General features: G+C 47.3%; 1 protein-coding gene across 1 annotated transcript in view; it reads right to left on the minus strand.

Annotated features, from left to right (window-relative positions):
* PDIA5 (protein disulfide isomerase family A member 5) overlaps positions 1 to 14,065 on the minus strand; it is a 100,489-nt gene that overhangs the window by 72,687 nt on the left and 13,737 nt on the right. Inside the window, exons 3-4 of the mRNA XM_035536920.2 lie at positions 13,589 to 13,676; positions 186 to 269 (exon numbers count right to left, since the gene is read on the minus strand). Coding sequence (XP_035392813.1) covers positions 186 to 269; positions 13,589 to 13,676 — 172 coding nt within the window. The remainder of the gene's footprint in view (positions 1 to 185; positions 270 to 13,588; positions 13,677 to 14,065) is intronic.

Genomic DNA, 14,065 nt, shown 5'->3' on the forward strand with positions numbered 1-14,065 from the left:
TAAACTTAACTTCTGTTACAACGCATGCTTCCAAACTGAAGAAACCATGAGCAATTTCACATATCAGAGGGCACAGGAGAAACAAGAAGTCCTCATGCAGCAGCAGAACAGAGCTGCAAGGAGAAGGAATAGTCCTAACAGGGGCATCAACAATTAGAAACTACAAATCCCAGCCCAGCACTCACTTATAATGGAGCAATTCCACTCCCTTCTCCTTTGAATTAGGATCTACTTTCATCTTCTTGCATAATTTTCGGCTTTCAGTGTCACTGCAAAAAACACATATTGGAAGAAAAATGGTTACAAGAAAAAGAAATCAAATGCATTCAGTTCTGAAAACTCATTGTACTGCTTCCTCTTCAGTAATTAGTTGCACCTAATGGTTAATTTAGAAGCTGCTCAGCTAAGTTTGTGTGACAAGCATTGTGGAAATCTGCATTAGCCAATTTAATTCTTTGGTTTGCCTGGTCAGGACACAAAGGACTATGTTAAAACCACAATGTCAGGCTCTGACCATCAGAAAAGGAGTCCATTCTAGCATGTCCAAGTACCTCTGAGCTGACCTTCTGTCCACGGGATTAATATAAAATTCAGGAAATCAACTTTCAAGACTGTTACTGTGAGGGTGGTAGCCAAAGAGCACTGTTTGTGAATTTGTGAAAAGATTCAAAGAGAAAAAGCAGGTCAGCTTTTGTATCTTGCAGAAGATAACTCAAAAAGAAGAAACATCTCCATGGCACCTCCAAAATCAGATTGGAAGTGGCCAGCCTTAAAAAGGTCTCACAGAAAATAAAAATCAATCCAGATTTTGGAGCCCCAAACCCAGCAACCCCATCCACAATACGTATGAGGGATGTGGCCTGGGCCCTTACCAGGGAAGCAGGTGGTTTTCGAACTGGAAAAGAGTGAAGTGCTTTCAGCTCACGCCACATTAGGCTGAGTTAAAGAAAAGGGCCACAGGAGAAAACTGCACTGTTGGTTAGGTGGGAGGTAAAGGGTCTTTGTGGAATACGCTGTCCTTAACGACACAAATGCAGATGTAAGTCTGCTTCAAGCTGAAGTGAATGTGAAGTGACCTGGGGAGATGAGTGAAACAGTGGGACTACCAAGAGAAGAGGATGATTCACGCCGATGAAGCTAGTCTTTGCATTGACAAACAGCAAGATTAAAAAGCTTGAAAACTTGTTCCCAGCAGAGGACAACTCATACTTTTTGCACAGATAAATCAATTTAGAAAATGAAAACACTGAAAACCCATCAAGTTTAAACCAATTAGGGATACATTAGAGGCATCAAGATGCAAGGGTCCCACCAAATGAAGTGCTGCTGCCAGCACTGGTGCTAATTCTACCAATGTTCTCCAGCTGCCTTTCTGCAAATGGGAGGAACAACAAACAGTGAGTTTGCAGTGTGCTGAAGATGACAGCACACCTTTGTGGAAACTTCCCAAAAGGTTATTTTTAGATGGAGATAAGGAAGGGGATACCATAGACACGTGCATGGGAATCAGAACGTTAGGCTGAAACTGAAAGGGGTAATTTAAGGAACCAGCAAAGCATGTAACCACCTCACCAGTACGGAGCACTTGCAACCCCCAATTCTAGAGAAGCATGTTTCTCCTAAGAGTGTTACTGATTCATGTCTATCCTATGTTTTCAGATCATAGCCAAAGCCAGTCACTGCAGCCCCTAAACACTTTCTTGGCTTCTCCAGGAGGCTGGAGATCCAAGCCTGAGAAGACAATGATCTTCCTACGGTTTGCTGCTTCTTTTTTATCCCCCAGACTCCAGTGGAAGACGGAGCTAAAACACGTCATCTGTTCACTGAATAACATGAACATCCCTCCTTGCAACCAAACCAGGTTGCAAAACAAGTAACCTGGATTTGGAGTTCGGCCGAGAAAGCCAGACACACCACCAAACCTGGGCCCAGAAATATCCTCTCTTCACTTACCTGCAGTCCTCCAACAGTCCTGTGGGCTAAACGTAGAGGACTCACAGGTCAACAAATCTCAGGAGGAGACACCAGTTTCAGACCCCCCCCTCATCTTGCCCCAGACACAGACCTAGGGGCAGAGACCTATGGCACTGCTGGAGTTAAATGTTTGGCAGTCAGCTTAGGTCAGCCCACATTAAGGTCAGTTAACACTTGTAAATATCCTTCTAGACACTCCCAAAAGCTTCCAGGATATACAGATATTTGTGGCCACCTCAGCCTTGTCAAGACAAACATTAGGTGGTGGTGGAGGTAAACAACTGTAATGCTGAAAACCTGCCTCTAGCAACAGGGTCTGTGACGCCCCAGGATGTGGTGACAATTGTTCTTGCATGGGCAGAGGAGCAAAATGGGTGTCAAGCCAATTCTGTTGCCAGTTCTGCCATCAATACAGTGCAACTTCAAAGAACGCAGAGAAAAATAGGGAATTTTTCCTTGTTTATCAGTTGAGTGAGCCTTTGGATCTCTAGAAAATTTCTGCAATGTTTATAGTTGGAAAGGCTGCAAAATATGACCACTGCAACGTACCTGTAAGCAAGGCACTAGCAACTCCTACCACTCCAATGCCTACCAACTCCTTTCCCGTTTGCATGAGCTTCTATTAAAAAAGGAAAGATAAGAACAGCTGTTTCACTAGAAGGAACAGACTAAGCCTGCCCTGCTTTCAGGATTGCTCCATTTTAGAGATCCCTGTAGCTGCTTGAGTGCACAGCCATTATCACAGGAAAGCAAGCAGCAGTTTGCTCCGGTATGTCTCTTGCTATTTACTGGGCTGATTCTCTGCACCAGTGCATTGGGAGTTTGCTCTGTTTATGCAATCTATCTGCACTGATGCAAGGGATGGAAGAGGAGCAAATTCCCCGAATAGGAAATGTCTAAATATGTATCGGTAATTTTTTTTTCATGCATCAGTGCAGATTCTTGCACATGCCAGACCCACCGATTCAGATGCTATGCTGAAGTTGCTCTGGAAAAGGCAGAAAACGAGACGTGCAGAAACAGCAGAGATGGACCCATTCTACTTTTCCTTCTTCTTTCATTTACAGCCAGACAAAAATAACCTGCAAAGAGCAGCCCTGCTCTGATATCACTTGGTAATGACCATTATCCTTAATACGAGTAAATATCAACACAGATGCAGCCTGCTCTGAGATTCGCCTCCTTTGGATCGCAGCCAACAGCCTCTCTCTGAAGACGAGCTTCTCAGCTCCCACATGGGAGAGGGTAATTAGGACTCCGGTTCTTACAATTTAATTATGCCACTTGAAGAGGCAGTGTAAGAGTTTGTTATAACAACTGAAGCCGGGGGACGGGACACTGATGGACAACAAACAAAATGCCCCCAAAATCAGCCCTCTGCCACCCAGGCCAAGACACTCCAGGTGTTGGCTTGAGGGTGGCTCAGTAACGTGTCCCCAGCAGCTGTCCTTGGCTGCCTCGTGGCATTTCTGTGCAGAGCGATTCAAACTTAGCAGATCCCTGCCGTGCTACTGCTACTAGGGGCCCCGATTTGCCTGCGGGCACTCCTAAAGCTTTATCTCTCTGGAAAACCACCCAAAGCATCACCTTATCTGCAGTATCGCCCGAGGACCCAACCAGCAGCTGCATGGTAGTAAGGTCAAACTTTAAGTGGGGCATCAGCATGGCTTCCCTCCCCTCCCACAGGGACATTCCCCACACTCCCCACTCCTGCAAAACCGAACTGGAGCTTCAAAATACTCCTGGAGAAGCAAAGACACACAGCAGCTTGTATAAAAGGTCTGAGCTGGCCTAAGCAAGGAGTCTAAATAACAAGGACAGCACGCATCGTAGGAACACCTCACCCTCTCCAGGCACATCCCGGTCTCCCCTACTGGTCGGCTTTTCTGTCATTTGGGGTTACGGCAGAGCTGGCAGAAAGCCCCAACAGCAGCACTCCCTGCAAACCTCTGAAGTCCCTTGTCAGTGCTAGCTGGCATGAATAATCGCTTTGCAGGGGCAGCCATCTGCTACCAGGATGGGAGGAGGGTGAGGGGCTTGCTAAGGAGATCTGACCTCCTTTGGATCACAACCAGCGAAGGCAACATCCAACAGGGACGCGTTCCCACAGGCACTCATCAAGAGCGGTGCAGGATGCTCTGCTGCAGGCTGGGGAGCTGCTGGCTCGTGGCCAGAAGGGTGCAGAAGTGGTGAGAAAACCTGGTGGCAGTCCCTGGTGGCAGGAGTTACCCACAGAGAAGCTTTAGCACCAGCCTGGTAAGGTAATTCAGAGAGGGAAAGAACAGAGCAGCTAACAAAGCTAGGCAGGAGGAATACAAAAATTAGTTTGGCTGCACCAGGTCCACACAGATTTCTAAAAACAAAACAAGTCCAATCTGGATAGATCCTGACTAAGGGACAGTGCCTGGAGGTAGCAGCACAAGATACCAACCTTGGGGCAAATTCAGATATTGTCCTGGCAGGTCATGAAGGCAGCAGGGTAAGACCAAACATCTGCAGCACCAGCCTTTCTCACAAGCACAAACAAGACCTTCCCCAGCTCCCTAAATATTGCCTTTATCATGTCCTGCTGGCCTCCGGCTCCTCAGCAAGATGGGAAAACAACCCCACAACCACTGCATCCTCTGGGGAGGAAGGGTCTGGAATGACTGTCAGATGCTCACTCAGCAAATGACAAAAATGCCATCAGAAAGTTGCCATCTCCAGTTGCCGACGTAGCAGCACCGTCTGCGTGTGCTGTGCAGCCACGTCACTCAGATGGTGCTGGCGTCTGCAACGCTTCGTGACGCAGACGGGACCAAATCTTCCTTCTCGCCTGTACCCACGGCATTCCCAGACACCAGAGAAGTGATTAACAAAAACACTGCGGCAGCACTGATTTAAGTAGCAAGGTCAGTTTCTGTGCACGCAACCACACTATCTTGCTCTCCAATCAGCATATTGCATAACCACACGAACCACAGCTCTCACGGTCTGTAGAGCAGATGAAATCTGTTTATCTGTACGTCTCTGAACCAGGGCTCAACAACACTTCTAAGTGATGCTTCAGCAGTCCCTTGCATCAGTTGCACCTGTAGACCCCATCAGGATGGAGGCTCTGCCGTACAGAAACACTGCCACTGTCCCAGCAGCTGGAAGAGATGAGACTGAACAGGTCAGGAGGAGGAGCAGGCAGATATGTAGCAGGGCTGCCCATAAAACAAGCCTTCCAACACTGGAAAAAGCTTTGGAAGGCACCAGTCAAGGCTGTCACCAGGTTATCAGTGCGCTCTCTCACTACTGCCTCTGCTGTTTAATTGCTTTCATTCCCTTACATCGTGGTGAAAAGCAGCATACAGAGAACAATTCCGGTTATAATTTCTGGGCAGTGCAGTTTCAGACTACCCCTCAGAATTGAATTATCAAACAGGGTTTCCCGACCCAATGCACAGCCTTTGCAGTGCCCTCTGGCTATCTTCCAGAGAGTACCCTCTCCAGACAACAGGCTGATGAACATCCCGAGAAAGCAGGGAGTTGAGATCCTGCCAAACAACTAATTGAGCTTCTGACCCAAAACAAAAAAAAAGGCAGCAAAAGGGGTGTCAACGCCAGAAATTTCGACAAGCCGCATAAAAATAAAAACCACGTTTGTACTTGCAAGCCTGATCTGAAAGAGGAAGTCATTAGCAGTCAGTTGTAGCTGGATTTGCTCCTACAGGGTTCAGAAATCAAAAAACACAATTCATTAGCCATTGTGCGTTGGCCAATATGGCATTTTGACTATGCTCCTTCCAATCATCAATCCTAGGCTCCAACAAGGCCATTCACATCACAGCAGCTTGCATACTCTGCTGACCAAATGAAAACAGACCGACGTGCCCAAACCCCCTCCTCTCAGGCTGGGGGCATCGCCTCCGTGCCATCCTCCCTCCTAGTCTGGGGTAGCAGCTGCTACAACCTCTACTTATTGCATCCCCCATTCGTAAGGCTCCTCATATTCTCTAACAATCCCAGACCCTTCTGTATCACTCTTGAGACAGACCTGAAAAAAAAAAAAAAAAAAAGCAAAAATCACTTCTCAGACCATCAGCCTGGCTTGCAAGAGCACTTCTCCAAAGAGCTGTGCTAAGCAGCCAGTGGCCGGTAATGGCTTACATCTACTCGAGCAGAAAACACACACACAGCTCTTGGTGCAGCCAGGCACTTAGATACCATGCTCAGCAGTAGGGTTTAGGAACCTGCAGACAAACAAAATAGGAACAGGACCCAAGAGAGATGGACACAGAAGAAATAAAAACAGGAAGCTTAAAACGTTGGATTTGTCTTTGAAAAGGAAGCAACGCTTTGTCACCGTTCTAGATTCCTTATGGAAATGAACTTACAAAACAAGTAACAAGAGCAGCAGGTTTCCATGGCACAGAACAAATGAGCAGCTAAAACAAGGCGGTAGACGAAAAGCTTGAATCTTTTAAGAGATGGAGAACGCGAAGACCAGAAAGGGAAAACGTGCTGCTGGAAAGAATTAAAGATTCGGATTAGCAGACTGACAGGGCAGTCTCTCTTCTGAATTTGAGGTTTGATTTTCCCCTCCAGAGCACAGCAGAAAGCTCCTTTGTGACCCACAGGGCAATCTTTGGAGCCTTCTGCTCCAAACACTCCCCCTGAAACGTGCCAGGAATGCAAACAGAAAAATCCCTGTGCTGTGGAGACCCAGCACCAGCAGGCATCCAATAAAAATGACTATGCCCATTAGTCAATTAGAGAGACCAAGAATCTATAGAAATGAGATCGAAAAGAAGTCTTTTCCCAAAATTAAAACCCATGAGATTAATTCTCACTAAAAGCAAGAGTGAGCTAAAGAACAGAAAGAACCCCAAGACAAAAAGGTGACAGGTATCATCAAACAAAACCAATTAAGGAAAAAAATTATACAGTGTAAGCTCCAGCCCTGTAGAAAGTCAGTAATAATGAATGTTACTTTCCATGGAAATATAAATTAGTAAGAGGCACTCAGCAGCACACGTACCTGCACAGAAATAAGGTGCACACCTGGCAAAGGAGCTACCAAAGGAACTTCTAGAAATGCAAAACACTTGAACTCTCTTTATAAAGATGAAGCCTTCCTCTTCAGACACGTCCCAGCCATCTCTAACCCTCCTCATCTAGGTGCAGAGGGACACTCTCCTAACCTGGACACAAGAGCACTAACAATGTACCTTTGAATTCATCCTAAAGAATTCATCCTAAATAAAACCACATGAAGGCAGGTTCTGGATGTCCCACCCCCAGGCTCGAGGAAGCTGCAGCGTATCGTACTGTTCCTCTGCCACCTCTTTTATGACTTCTTGCTGCATGATGAGCCTGGAGAGCACGTAGAGGATTTTTGAAATGAAGTAGTAACTGCAGGAAAACCGAGGTAACTTCTCATCAACTCTTAGCTCATTCACTCTTCATTAAAGACTGAAAAATTACAACATTGAAGATTCACAGTTAATCACTGCCTCGAGGCAAAACACGAATCGTGGCACACACACGGGTAGGCTGACACCGCGATAGGAACCCAGACTTGTATGTCCAGGCACTAGAGTGGTTTTCAGCTAAATGCTCTGTATTTCTGAGTTAGTGCAATACCCCAGACTGAACAGGTTTATTATGTTAGGAACCAAGAGCTTACCTAAGGGAAGGTTTTTGAGGATGGAGCAGCACTTCCTGCACGGTCACTCTGACTGTGAAGTAAAATTGCTTTAAGGTGAATTGGCATCAACTGCACAGGGGTTACAGAACAGACGGGAGGAGGAAGGCATTGGAAATCCGTGCTGCAAATGCAGTTTGTCCATATAAATCCCATCCATACAAGGATCCCATTGTCAGTACAACTATGCTTGCAAACCCTTCCTTACGGATACCTGGCGTACCCTCCCCGGCCTGGCTGCGAACGGACTCCTCTTTGCTGGCACAAAGCATCACTTGCCATCCACCACTGCCCTTCACCTTCAGGGCAGCTGAAGTAAAAGGCAGAAATCCAAACACTGCAGACATACTCGGATGGAAGGGGCTACACCAGTGCAAGCATGCTCCTTTCTTCTTTATTTTTCTCTCCCCATTAGGTCTGGTCAATTTTATTTGCAATTTCAAAGCTTTTCATCAGCTTTAAAATTCAACTACGAGAAGGAAGATGAGTAGACTTACTCTCAAATAAATCCTATTTCTGATCGACTTTACGGGAGCGAAGGTAGAAACTAAAGAGCAAAAAGACACTTAATGCCATCTGTACCAGCAGCCTTGTTCCTGAAATTTCTCTCTCCTGTTCCAAGGCATTAAATAAACTAATTTATGATTGTGTATGGGTAAAGCCTTACTATATCAAAGCACTAGGAAGTGAAAAATTTGGGAAGAAAGATTTTATCTAAAAGGCATACAAACACAGAAACTGGGGGCACCCCAGAAAAGATGACTACTTACTAGATTTCGCTCTCTTCTGAGCCAGCAGATGTTTAGATACGTAGCCTCGAAGGGGCCGCTCTACCAGCCAGATTTGGGTGGGATGCTGAGGGGAAACAGCCCACCCCTATGCTAAGTGTCACAGCATTGCAACACTTAAAAATAGCTTTTGGGGAAAGGGACTACGGGAATGACACACAGGACACCAAAGCAGGAAAAGTGGGATTAAAACCAACCAAAAATTAGCCAGACATTTTAACCATATGGTTCTTCCTCTTCCTAGCAGTCTGATGTGCTAAAGCCAAGCACATGCGCTATGACAGCAGATGGGAACCACACAGCTTTGTTTATGTTTGGGACCTACAGCAAAGGGAACCATGCAAGCTTGAGCAGGGAATATTTACCCAGAGCCAAAGAAACGGGTGGTTTTTTGAAAATACCCGTCTACACAACTGGGTAGGAGTTATGCTAAAAATCAAACACGCTCACAAGGAGCGCCACCCATATGCACTGCGTGCCTGGTCTGCAATTCCACAGGGCAGCGAGCAGACACTTTACTCAGGTATTTGATTTTTCATAAGCAACCATGCTAGAAGAACCAGGAGTCCCAGACATGGCTCTCCTCTGTTTGAGAAAACGCCAGCGTCCCTCTGGTTCAGGGCTGCCCCACCAATAGCCTCACATGTTCCCCACTTCTGCCTACCACAGGATTTTACAGTAAGAGCAATTATGCTTTGGACAGAAAGAGCTAATTTCAACCTCTTCTGCTACCTCCCCAAAGCTGCACCTGACCATAACGCATTTTATAAACCTGCCAAACATTTTCCTCTCTTCCACACAGCCAATTTATTTTCCTTCCTCTTCCACAGGCTATTTACACTCTTCCAGATAACTTCAGTCCTTGGCTGCCCCGTGGCCCCTACTGCAAAACCTTCTGAAGAAGAGCAGAGGATAACTTTATACGGATTACTCTTCAAAACCAGATCTCAGAGAATCACAAGACAGGACTGGGTCTTTGTCTGCTTTATAGACGAGCAACAAAAACTGCCTTTCATTCAAGCATTAAGCTCATCTCATTCTGCTCCCACACACATCACTTTGTGCCTTTTACTCACCACCATAAGGATTTGCCAGCAAGAGTTTCTGTTTTTACATAAAACTTTTACCTGAGTACATCTACGCTCAACCCCACTTCTCATATGGCTCAGAAGACGGGGGTTCAGGGAGAGGAGGGACTCTGCAGGATGCAGAGGCTCCGGACCACACGTACGGGACCAGCCTGCCCACGCAGCACACACCAGGTCCACCGCACCCCAACTCACATTTCATTGCAGCTGGATGCGGAGATCACACAGCAGGACAGCACACCTTCTCTTTGCAGGCATCTTAAGCTTTCAGCTCCCTTATGAATCCCTTCCATTTTCAGAACTTCTATCAGCCTGCTACTAAACAGAATTCAATAAATAATCCAGTCCCCGTCTTGCTTACACGCCTACCCAACAGCATCTGAACGTGCTAAATGAGCAGTGCCCATTTGTGCTGCTGTAGCATTTTTCCTTTCGAACTTCTCCAAACTCTTTATAAACATTGACTAATGAATCAGGCAATATTTATCCAACTGCTTGGAAAACAGATACACCTTTTTCTGTTTTAAATGGCACAAATTAATAGCAAGGACTCAATGGCAGAGCCAGGAACAGAAGCTGGGACTCCCAGCTCTTGTAAGAGGGTGTCTCCCTGAGCATGAGTCCCAAAGCACTTGCTCACAAGACCGATCCATCTCTCTGGGACAGTCTGAATCAGATTTATCAATGTGCACTACTGCTCTAGCCATGCTACCAGCTAGCCCAAACTCAGCTAGGGAGCAAGCACTAGGTATTACAAGGAAAAAATAAAAAAATGCAAGGTAGCAGAGAGCTCTGTTTAAACCCACAGCCACAAAAAGCAGCTACCAGGCAGGAGACTGTATCTTACCAGACATTAACAACTCAATATTCTGTCATCTCACACCACCTCCCTTCATACAACATCAAACATCTCAACAAGGAATTCCTAATTAAAACACGGGAAGGTGAGAATAAAACACATTCTTGTCACATCGTTTGTGGGTCTCTTATTCATAATTGAAGTAACTTCATGTTTAATTATGTACAGAGCCACATAGGCTCTCTCTGCACACAGGAGCAAAAAGTGACCGCTACAATGCTGCGAGCAGCCCCCACCTGCCTGTGTGAACCGATTCACAGTGCCTATGCGCGAGGCCCTTAGCTGCAAAATCACACACAGAGGCAATCCCAAGTGCACTGCGTTCCCCACAGCCCAGCTCCTACAAGGCACTTCACCAAGGTAAGCCTCCCCGTGCTGGAAGAGAGGTACCTGGCACGTCCCGGTCCTCTATCACATAAGCTCCAGGGACCTCTGTGATCCTGCTGCAGAGCCACAAAGCGAGTGGCAGCCTCCTGAGACCACCCAACCTGGAACTGAAAGCTCGAGCCTAACCTCTGTCTCAGACCACAGACCCAACCAAAGCTGAGGACGGGGAGCGTGGCTCCCACCCGAGCAGCAGCTCAGGCAGGCAGCCGCAGACCTGCCCGCCCTGCTCTGCTGCACGCGGTGCACAACGCACTGCTGGGACGTGGCAATTAATAACCATTTCCATCAGCGGAGCAATGTGTTCTCTTTCTCCTGAATATGAAGGGAGGAAGGGGAATTATAAGAAATAAAACAAAAAACACCAAACCCACAGCCAATAAAGAGAAGAAAAAGACTGCTGTCACCGCCACAGGGAAGCGGAGACACAAACCACAACTCTGCGTGGATGCCAACCTCGCCAGTGCTTAGATCTGAAGGCAAAGAAGTGCGCTACAGTGGAGTGTGAAGCGCAAAGCCAAAATTCCCTGCTAAATATCGCTGCCAAACAAGCCATTCCTTGTCAATATTTGTAAAACAAATTGAGCCTGGGCTGTAAATATCCCGGCATCTGCATGCAGTTTGCTTCGGCACAAAGACTTGCAGCTAAGCCTCGCAGCATGCTTCTGCTGGGCGAATGACTTGGGCAGCTCTGGCAGGACCCAGCTGCTCCGAGCCCCTCCGACCGGCCCTTCGTGACGAGTGGCAGCCAGCACTCCTGCAGCTCTCTTGTTATTGTTGGGGCGATGCAGGCAGCGGTTTGCAGCCACCTGTATTAAAAGAAGCCGTAATCAAAGGAAAAAAATCTAAAGGAAAAAAAAGTTTAAAAGTCACTAAAAAGCTAAGAGACTGATTTCAGAACGCTCTAGAGGTCTAACAAGCAAACCAACCAAAAAACTTGGTTCAGGCTCAAGCCGTGTGTGTGTGTATCAAGACCTCCTCTGCTACCTGCCGGTCTTCCAGCTCCCCTCATCCACGGGACGAGCTCAAGGACTGTCAGGACAACTCTCCGCTGGCGGCAGAGACAGAAGAAAAATCTCAAGTTTTATTTTAAAAATTTTCATTTTTAAAAAACTCAAGTTTTATTTTACAGCAAAAACACCGCATTTCCCTCCCCATCAAAACCATTTACAAGTTCAGGAGCAGAGACTGAACCATTGAATTAAGTGCCAATACCTGCATGGATTTCAAATGCAAATCCTAAACGCTGAATCTTGCCTTTCCCAACACAGAACTAAAATAAATCCTGGAGATTTATTGCAAGATATTAGCTATTGCTGAGTTGCATTACAGCAGCATCTTGAAGAGCCAAACAGCCTCCTCGTTCCAGGAGCTGCACACACACACCACTTGCACGCACACACACAGAGCAAGCAGCAAGTCCCACAACACAGAGGCAGCCTAAAACAAAGGGGAAATAAGGGACACAAAGGTAAGGTGACCACTCTGCTGTCACAAACAGAGCTGATTAGAGACTAAGGCCAAGAATCCGGCCCACTACTCTATTCAGTAGCCTTCATTATTAACAACCAAAAGCTGCTCATCAGTGCTTTCATTAAAAAAGGAGACTGGCTTTCAGAGACGCACCACATCCCCCTGCAACTTTCCCCTCTTCAGGGTCAACACAATTTATTTGCTGGCTCTTCAGCAGGTGGGAACTGGGACAGGCTTCAGCGACCTCGGAGGAGCAGCCCCGCTTCCTGCCAGCTGATGACTTGGAGTGCTCCCCGCCAGCTGGGCAGAGCTGCAAACGTCTGCGCACTTGGACCAGCCCGGCAGGACGCACACAGACGGCAGGAGCACAGGAGCCCGCGGGAGGGAGAGCTGAGCCGTGGCAGGGGGGACCATGACAGGTTAACCGCCAACAAAAGCGCATTCACTCTGAGTTACCAATGATTTATTCTGGGTCACTGCTGGATGGACAGAGATTGGTTTCTAGAACACGATTTTCAGAGATGACAGATCTGTGCACAGCGCGCAATTTGTTCGCACCCCGGAGATCCACCCAAACGCACAGGTAGCCAGCAACCTGCTCCTCTGCAGAGCAGGAAAGAATTTGCCACCTGCAGGCAAAGCCCTCAAGCTGCAGAGGCAGAGAGGCACTGAGATACACTAACTAAAACCACAGTCAATGTGTTACGGGGCAGAACCGCGTGGAAGGCTTTCAGATCTGCGCCCCAGAAAGCGCACACCTATTCATTTCATTACACCCCACATAGGCAACCACTTACAACGACAAGTTTCCCCGCCTTCACGTTAAATATTGTCATGGCCCTACAAGCACAAAGGAAGTTCTTTAAGAGAAAACACATTTTAGTGAGAAACAGAAATGGGTGGACACTTCAAAACCAAGCAGCCCTACAGCACACGCAACGTTTGCCGTCAGAGCAGAACCGCACCGCCCTCCAGCTGAGGCGTAACGTGGGATTATTCCTCGCCCTGCGTGTGGGAAAGCCGGAGCGGTCAGAGTTTCCACGCTACGTGCCCCCCATGAAAGGCGACGCTGCAGAAGGGGTCCCCAGCCTCAGGCTGAAAGCATGCTGTCACAGAAGAAGTGACAACAGCCATAGGGGAAAACCGATGCCCCACCAACGGCCCGAAGGAAGGCAGAGGACGGTAAGATGTGGGCTCCCTGCGGTTATGAACAAGCTGCACAGAGCGATGTGGGTTCGGTTACAGGCAAAAAGCTTCAGAGCTAGCGAAAATGCTAAGTCAGCAACAAAAGCCAGAAGGGGAGGGCAGGGGGTAAAAAAAAAAAAAAAAAGAAAAACAGCGTGTCACATACCCACAGTCTATCCAGCTTATAGTACCTCGTCCTTTCACCTCCTGGGCCACGCTGGACAGTAACCTGAGCGAGCTTTCCGCAGCAGCAGCTGGAGGAAAAAAAAAATAAATCACCAACAGCATTATTACTGCACATAGAAAACCACAGAGGTGCATTCCTTTGTTCTGAAGCACTGCAGTAACATCATCTCTAATTTGAAGAAACCAGTAAGAAGGGGATCAGTAAAATCTGCTGTAAACTAGAAGGAATGCTGGCTACAGCTGAACTTGGGTGGCTCCTTCCCTCCAAACCCCCCCTCAAACAGCACACTGGAGCTCAGACCTCCATGCGCTCCCTGACCTACATTTGCGGAGCTGTACTGTGTCCTCTCCCACAAACCAGCTTCCATCCCCACACTGCCTTTTTCCTGTGGCTGGGCATTAACTGGTTTCTACCACTAATTAGAGCACCTCATTAAGGACCTTCATCAGCTGTAAG

This window comes from Cygnus atratus, chromosome 6, assembly GCF_013377495.2.
Source record: "Cygnus atratus isolate AKBS03 ecotype Queensland, Australia chromosome 6, CAtr_DNAZoo_HiC_assembly, whole genome shotgun sequence".
Lineage (NCBI taxonomy): Eukaryota > Metazoa > Chordata > Aves > Anseriformes > Anatidae > Cygnus > Cygnus atratus.